We start from the raw sequence: 8,471 nt of genomic DNA, 5'->3' as shown, positions 1-8,471 counted from the left end.
GTTTTGGCCCAACAAGAGCCCAAGTCCTAAAATTCAAAAGTGAACCCTATATTCACCATCCCAAATTCAGATTTGTCTCACCTCTTTCTTCTCCCCTCTTTCTCTCTCACCGATCTCTCACTCTCTCTCGTTCTCCTTCGTTCACCGGGGCTCGGCCGGTCATTGCGTCGCCGGCGAACGACGCTCGCACCGCCGACTGCACGCCGCCCACCTCACCGCTGTCAGCAGGTCACCGTCCAGTGCTAGCTCCGTCGATCCTCGGTGTAGTCGCGCTGCTGCTCCGCCGGAGCTTCGCTGGCAGCTGGTGCATCGAGGGGCAGTGGCGACAGGGGTTTGGCGTGAAAGACTGCCACCGTGTGACAGCAGTAGCAGCAGCGTGTGTGCGTGTATGGCTGCCGAGAGGGCAGCAAGGTGTGCGTGGCTGCCGCAGATAGCAGCAGCGGCACCGTTCGGGCAGCCCGGTGTTCTCCTAAGTTCACTAAAAGCTAAGTTCTACTATCTCGAGCTCAACGTTATTTCCATGGTTATCAAAATTCATAGATCTTGATTGCTAATATATATATATATATATATAATCATGGTTCTTGGCTCTTTGATTAAGGAAGTTTGTTCAAGAAATTTTGTTTATAAGCATAAATGTTTTTTTTTCCTACGTTCACGGCATACAAGGAGATGGTATTTGGCATGTGAAAATTCTAAGTGTTCATGTTTGAATGTGGTATGAAAATGGCTATGTAGCAAAATAGTTATTAGGAGGAATTACCTTGTGGAGAGGAGGAGAAGAAGGATAGTGAGTAGGAAATTGAACTCCTCTTCTTCAAAAACTTATATGCATCCTCATTTTGATAAAATTTTGGTTAGAGAATTTTGTGAAGGAACAAAAAGTAGAGGATGATATGGCGAGGTATTTATAGGGAAGAAATGTGCATGGTTTACATGGTTAAAATTTGATTCATATGTGGAGGTATAATGTCCAAAAGTTATGGATTTTTTTTTACTAAAAACAAAAATTCACGTCTTTTCGTTTTGATGCGACGAGTAATTAATGCGGTTCACGTCGTTGGAAAACGTGCCTGATGTGACGTGATTCTTATCAAATTGGAAAACGTGCCTGACGTGACGCGGTTCTTATCCAACTTTTCGTCTTGATCCGTTGTCGAAAGTGTATTTGATACGTGGTCTATCCTTTCGTGTAGGTATCGGGAGTGCAAAAGTGGTGATCGAGCAAGACCATGAGGACGGAAGACGGCTGTCCCGGGGCTGCCCGGTTACTCGGCACGGCTATCCGACGCGAGTCCCTCCCGGCACGACTCTTGTGATGTCCGAAATTGTTTTTCTTATTCTATTCTAGCGTCGAACTTGTTGTAAAAACGCTTTTGGACTTCTATTTGTAATTTGAACCTCTCAAACTAGCTATTAGTTCTTCAATGCTAAAAGAACTTTATTCATTTGACGACATGATACTTACTTTAAACATAACACTTGATCACAACGCGAGGTAAAAAAAATTTTTGATACGAGTAAAAACACTAAGGAGTCGATTTCCCACAAGTTAGGACCATTAGAAAAAAACGGGTGTTACATCAACATACCACATCGAGAGTGCAATGCTCAAGGATGAAGAAACTTGCCGAGCAAAGAAAGAGAAAGAATGCAGAATGGTCATGATGAGTGACAAGTCAAAGCCTTTCAAACCATTGGAAGGGGAAGATAATTCTAAATCCACTATTTTCATAGTTACTCCTAAACCTCTAAGTGCTAAAAAGAAAAAGGCTACTAAGCTTCTACATACTCCTTTGCAGGAAAGAATGAGGAAGAAGAAGCCCCTGCATCTCATGGACTCTGAGATCTACGTCATCAAAACCGCGAATGGAAAATTCAAGTGGTGGAAGAAAGTTTACAACAAACTAATCCCATTTGCGGTGTGCAAGACAAGGGTGGTCCTCGTCGATTTTCCCACTTAGAATGGTCTTTAGATTATTTTGTCATATGTAACTAAATTCATAGAATTCTAGGGATGTGTTAGTAACGACTTTGGTTATACAATTCCTATTTATTTAGTATTCGTTTTGTTCATTACTTCGTTTCTATTCTAAATGTTGGATAATTGCTTCACGTTTCTATTCTATGATGATCTATTGACTTGCTACATAATCGTGAGAGGAGGTTAGCGAGTTAGAAGAACTTAGTTGACACTACAATTAACTTCCTTTAAAACGCAGTGTTAATTGAGAGTGGAGACTTTTTAAGGGTCTTAGCAACTTTTGGGAGTTACAAATCTAGGATTGACGCCCCTAGTGTATGTAATCTACGCTTGTGCCGCATGGGCAAAACTTATGTGACTCGTCCTAATGAAGTATGAACTGTGCTAGGATGTTGTAGTTGGAATTTGTATAACCATAATTGTGAAAGCATATCCCTGGAATTCACTTATCTCACTGTTTTATCTCAGTGGTTTATCTTCGAAAGTTGTTTATTTCTGTTTTTACAATTTTTATTTTAAAAAAATCTCAAATCTTTCACTTTTCCAAATAATAGAAGAATCTTAGTAGAAGGTAGACAATTTGTGTCTGTTTTCCCTGTGTTCGATATTCGGTACTGACCTTTAGCTATACTATATATAACTTGTATACTTGTAGGATTATTTAGTGCTAATAAAAATGCATCAATTCCCCAACTCAAGGGTATAGTTAGTTTAGTTTTCATGATGTTTCATTTCTTTTGTTATTTGATTTCCATTACATTTCTTAAAACTCGTGCCTGGTCAAATTGCAACAAAAATAGTTGACACTTGAAACGGACGAACAAGAAAAATAAGTTTATCTTTATATTAAGTACGATGGACTGATGAAGTGTCAAAATAATATGATGTGCTTCAACTCTACGCATAAATTGTCCCACTCACATGAACAAAGGACGACATTATTTGACTTGAGTGCCAATTTTTGCCGTAACGGTATCCCCAGACCACAATTGGTTATGACTTTATACTTGTCTATGCATAACATATCAATACTGAACATGTAATAGAAATTTTTTAAAAAATCGGATCATTAAAGATACAGAGTAGATAAAATAAACTAGATCGCACATATGCATAAGAGCATCGTCCTCAATTCAGGTTCCAAGTCCCTTCCGCGTCATCATTCCCCTAAATTTGAATCCCAAACCACAACTCTTCTGGCCCTTCAAGCCCCATCCCATGCCACAACTATTAAATTGCACTATTCACAACTCCAGTCTATATTACTTGTAAAAATTGAAAACGTTGATCAATTATAAAAATAATAAATTATAAACTATAAAATTTAAAAATTAGAACATTAAAAAAAGTGCAAAAAAAAATTTAAACAAATAATAATTAATATAGTCAGACACGTCGCTCGCCCCTCTCCCTCTTCTTCCTCTCCCCCTCCCTCTTCTTCCTCTTCCAAATACTTAAAAATTCAGAAATTGGTGCCCAGGACCGGCCCGAACCCCCTCCAACGTCGGGCCGGCACGCAACGGGTCACGGCCCCAGAAGCTCCATCACCGGCCTGGCCGGACCCCAAGCGCGGCCCCCAGACGCGACTGCGTCATCGGGACGGTCCCAGGCCGGAAAACGTGCTCGTTTAACGCATGGGCCGCGGGCCGGGACCTAAGTGCGGTCTGGCCAGCTCGCGTTAATGATGCTCTAACAATAACATTTTGTTTGTTTTTTGCTTCCTAAACACATACTATATGATCAGTGGGAATAATACAATACTCCCTCCGTTTCGCCATAGTTGAGACGGAACTTTTCGGCACAGAGTTTTAAAAAGAAATGTTGGGTGTGCTAAATAAATAATTTAAAAGTAAGAGAGATGAAATGATAGAGAGAATAAAGTACAAGGTGAATAAAATATAGAGAGAAAAGTAGGAGAGAGAGAAAAGTAAGAGAGAGAGAAAAGTTACCATATATAGAAATGACTCAACTATGAAGAAACTTCCGGAAACGGTAAAATGACTCAACTATGGCGAACGGAGTGAGTATAATACAACATGTAAATATTAAAATCCGATGGATCAGAAAGTAGAAACCCTAATTGCGCTGAATCTGGAGCCGGTCCATTTCCAGCCACGGCTCCGCCTTCACCGCCGGTTTGCTGGCCTGGTAGGGCGCAGCTCCGGCGACCCTATCTCTCCTCTTCTCCAGGAACCGAGCTAGTGAATTCTTCCTCGCAATTGGTAGATCTGCAGACGCGAAGCCAAATCAATACTCTCATAAATCAGTAAACACAAAATCCGCGTGATTAGACTCGGCGAGAGTGCTTACCTGAGCCAAGAGGCGAAACCGCGGGATAATTATTGGTGGTGGCTAAATTGATGATCTCCTTGGCCTTCTCCGCCGGAATATCGTTCAGCACAATCACTTTACCCGCGTAGAATATCGTCATCTGCCCGATCTCCTTTTCCGCTTTTGGATTCTGATCCGGATTGACGGATCCTATTTCCCCCAAATAGTAAATGATGAGAGAGATAGAAAAAAAAAGAGCAAAGTTGGAAACAGAATTTAATTTACCTATGGAGGTTTGAGGAAAGTTGGGGGTGAAATTGAGGTCACCGAATCCGCCATTCTCCTTCAAGTATTGGCTGAGAAGGTTGCAGGATTGCGAGAAGTTGGATCTGCCGCCATGAAACTTGTCCATCGTAAATGAATTGGAGAAAGCAGAGGTGTTGTTGAATTGGGAAGATGATAAGGCTTTACAATTGATGAAGATGAAGAAGGTTAGTAAAAGAGCACGAGGATATTGTGTTTGTAATGGGATATTTTAATTGTAGGGCCCTTCAGCAGACAGCATACAGCTTAGAGCACCCGCAACGCGGGCCGCGGGCATTCCGCGTTTCGTTCCTTCGAAACGAAACCGTAGCGGAACGCGTTACGGCACTGCGTTTCATCGCGGTTCCGTTCCCATGCCGTCCCGGGTGCCGTCGGCACGAGACGCGGCACGGTCTGTGCCGCCACGCGCCGAGGCGACGTGGCGGCATCCCATTCGACGCGTGACGCCCACTCGCTGCCCCGCGAGTGGGCGTCGTCACGGTGACGCAATAATTCATTTTTTTAAAAAAAAATTCGAATTTAATAAAAAAAAAAATTGCAACGGTATTGTTACCGTTTTTTTTTGCCGTTATTTATTTATTTATTTATTTATTTTAATTTATTTACTCTATAAATACTCATATTTCATACTCATTTCACTCACAAATACACATCTATTCCTCTCAAATCCTCTCTATTTCCACCCCAATTTTCATCTCAAATCAACTCTGTTTTTCTTCTCCCAAATTTAATCAAACTAATGGATCCTTTTGAACAAATGCGTCAAATATTAGAACAATCACTTGAAGAAGATCGACGACGGGAGGAGGAAGAAGCCGCGCCGCCCCCCAACGACGCTCCCGTACGTACATCCATCGTAACCGGGAGGAAACCGCCGCAAGGTTAGTACGCAACTACTTCTGCGATAACCCGGTTTGGGGAGATACGTACTTCCGTCGCCGTTTCCGCATGGGGAAACCGTTATTTCTCCACAACGCCAATACTTTGGCAGCCCGGGAAGAGTTCTTCCAGGAAGGGTTCGACGCGGTCGGCAGTCCCAGCCACACGACGCTGCAGAAATGTACTGCAGCAATCTGCCAGCTTGCGACTGGACAAACGGCCGACATGTTCGACGAATACCTCCACATCGGAGACAGCACTGGGCGAATCCGCGAATGTGCTTGCTCAAATTCTGCAAAGGCGTCCGGGCAGCCTTCACCGACGAATTTCTCCGGAGGCAAAGCACGACCGATTGTCAGTTCCTGCTCGACCTTCACGAAACAGTGCACGGATTCCCCGGGATGCTCGGCAGGGTCGATTGCATGCACTGGCAATGGAAGAATTGCCCGGTGGCGTGGAAGGGGTCCTACACGAGCGGCCACAAAGGCACCCACCCAACCGTTATACTCGAGGCCGTTGCCGACTACCGCCTTTGGATCTGGCACGCGTACTTCGGGGTTCTCGGGTCGAATAACGACGTAAACGTGCTCCACCAGTCCGACCTCTTGACCGAAGTTTTGGATGGTAAAGCGCCGGCCATCAACTTCGTCGCCAACAACCAGCTTTATAAAATGGGGTACTATCTCGCCGATGGCATCTACCCGAAGTGGCCTACCTTCGTGAAAACGTCCAGTGGGTCTGCGAACCCAAAGCAAGCTCTTTTTGCACAGAAGCAGGAAGCCGCTCGCAAGGATGTGGAGAGGGCGTTCGGGGTTCTCCAAGCGCGCTTCAACATCATCAAAGCCCCGGCTCGTACGTGGTTCATGGAGAACATTGTCGACATCATGTATACGTGCATAATCTTGCACAACATGATTGTCCAAGACGAAGGACCCGATGCGGGAAATTGGTTCGACCCCGAATCCCCCGGAAGCTCAACCGCAAGTAGTCCGCCTCGAAGTGGAGCGCATCCGTCTATACAAGAACGGTTATCTATTCGTGCAAGGACACGCGACTCTAGCGCACACACCCAACTCCAACAGGATATAATTGAGCACATTTGGGCAAACTTTGGCGGATGAAATTATTAAAATTGTGTACTTTTATTTTTTTAGGATTTTAATTGTGTGCTTTTTATTTTTTTAAGTTTAAGTTGTAACTTTGTTTTAATGTTGTGTGTTTTTTAATAAAGTGTGTTTGTTTTTTATTAAAGTGTGTTTGTTTTAATTGAATTGAGTTGGAAATAAAAATAAAAAATGAAATTGAATGAATAGTAATTTAAGGAACGGTTAAGGAACGGAGGGTTGCAGGTTCCGTTCCTTAGTTAAGGAATGGAGTAAAAAAGTACAGTGAGGCCCGCAAATAGTAGTTTAAGGAACGGTTTAGGAACGGTATAGGAACAGCGTTGTGGATGGCCTTAGAGCATCTCCAATAATAATAGGTCAGCCTACTAGCCACACACTCCTCCTGTCATATCATCAGCACTAAAAACTCCTTCTGCCACATTATCAGGACAAGCAACTGGACTAGCAATAGGCTAGCCACAATAAACAAAATTATAAAAAATAAATAATTAACAATCAAACAAAATACGGAATTAAATTTATGACACAAATACGAAAAAATTCAATAATAATATTTAAATTAAAAAAAGTACATTAATTTAAAAAAATTACATTAATTAAAAAAAAACTAACGACGTGCAGTCCTCCGCGCCCACAACTCTTCAATTAAATCCTTTTGGAGTCGAATATGAACATTCACTTGGCGCATGTCGGCATGTGCCTTGAGGCGGCCGACTTCATCGTGAGGTACCCCCTTCGTACATTGGGGGCGGCCACGCTGTGGCTTGGGCCGGCTTCATTAGCATCGTCATTGGCCCAACTAGTCAGTTGTGCACCTTCATCTTCGACAATCATGTTGTGCAGGATAATACAGGCGTACATTATATCAGCAATGCAGTCGACATGCCGAAAAATGACGTGCAAATCGCGTATATATAGTGTTTCGAAAAATTTTAAAAAAATTTGAGCTGGCCGATCGCTCGCCGATCGGGAGCCTGTAATGGCGGCCAGCCGACTGGTGAGCGGATCGGCCAGCGCCCGAAAATCGGTCGCCGATTTTTTCACCGAAATGGCGCTCGCCGATTCCAATGGTTCGGCTAGCGGACCGGCCTGCGCCGGGAATCGACTAGCCTATCCGCTCGCCGCCATTAGAGATGCTCTTACTATGCTTTAGGTGGATGGTTATTATTCTTCTTTGTTTTATTAATATCTCAGTTTCAACTAAGTTTGAATAAAAATATTTGGATACGACGATTGAAAAACTGTATTATAAAGTAGAAGAAAGGAATATAGTAGGACCGATAAAGAAAAAATAAAATAGGTCATGCGATAAAGTAAGATTAATTTGATATTTAAAAAAAACAAATAAGAATATTATATTTGGGACATTTAAAAAAAATATGATTCAATTTAGTTAGAATGGAGGGAATACCATATTTTCCTGTATAAAAATGTTAGAAAACGACCAACTATAGAGTACTCCCTCCGTTCCATCTCAAGTGATTCACTGCTTTTCGGCACATATTTGACGAAAATGATAATAAATAGTTGAAGTGAAGAGAAAGTAAAGTTAGTAACAGAATAATTTAGATACGACTCTCTTATATATTATTCTCTCTTTTACTTTACTTTTCCTCCACTTTAACTATTTATTATCACCTTTACAAAACAACGGCCAAAAAGAAATCAATCAATTGAGCTGGGACAGAGAGAGTATATAGGAGTAGTTATTATTATAGACTAATAGTATACTAAGAAACTAGAGTTACACATTAATTTTTTATAGCTTTAACCTACTCTAGACCAAACAATTATGCGAAAAAATTCAGCGATCCGGACATACCACGTGGCAATATGAGACGGTATGTCCAACTAATAATAGTTTGACAAATGGATCTATATATAGAAGT

General features: G+C 42.2%; 1 protein-coding gene across 1 annotated transcript; it reads right to left on the bottom strand.

Annotated features, from left to right (window-relative positions):
• Nucleotides 1-3,935: 3,935 nt before the first annotated feature.
• Nucleotides 3,936-4,766, bottom strand: LOC121786305 (protein TIFY 10A-like). The gene is made up of 3 exons (XM_042184912.1): nucleotides 4,541-4,766; nucleotides 4,295-4,465; nucleotides 3,936-4,212 (listed from the first exon to the last, which is right to left on the bottom strand). The coding sequence occupies exons 1-3, from the start codon at nucleotides 4,665-4,667 to the stop codon at nucleotides 4,061-4,063; spliced, it is 450 nt and encodes a 149-aa protein (XP_042040846.1). The 5' UTR covers nucleotides 4,668-4,766; the 3' UTR covers nucleotides 3,936-4,060.
• Nucleotides 4,767-8,471: the final 3,705 nt, after the last annotated feature.

The sequence above is a fragment of the Salvia splendens genome, chromosome 22, assembly GCF_004379255.2.
Source record: "Salvia splendens isolate huo1 chromosome 22, SspV2, whole genome shotgun sequence".
Classification (NCBI taxonomy): domain Eukaryota; kingdom Viridiplantae; phylum Streptophyta; class Magnoliopsida; order Lamiales; family Lamiaceae; genus Salvia; species Salvia splendens.
Note: the sequence above shows the minus strand (reverse complement) of the source record. Positions and strands in the feature narration are given on the sequence as shown.

Bases quoted from the DNA above. Each gene is read 5' to 3' on its own strand.
- LOC121786305 (XM_042184912.1), bottom strand. From the start codon at position 4,667: ATGGACAAGTTTCATGGCGGCAGATCCAACTTCTCGCAATCCTGCAAC. The intron at 4,466-4,540 runs GTAAATTAAATT...TGGGGGAAATAG, and splicing joins CTTTCCTCAAACCTCCATAG to GATCCGTCAATCCGGATCAG. The intron at 4,213-4,294 runs GTAAGCACTCTC...TCGCGTCTGCAG, and splicing joins GGTTTCGCCTCTTGGCTCAG to ATCTACCAATTGCGAGGAAG.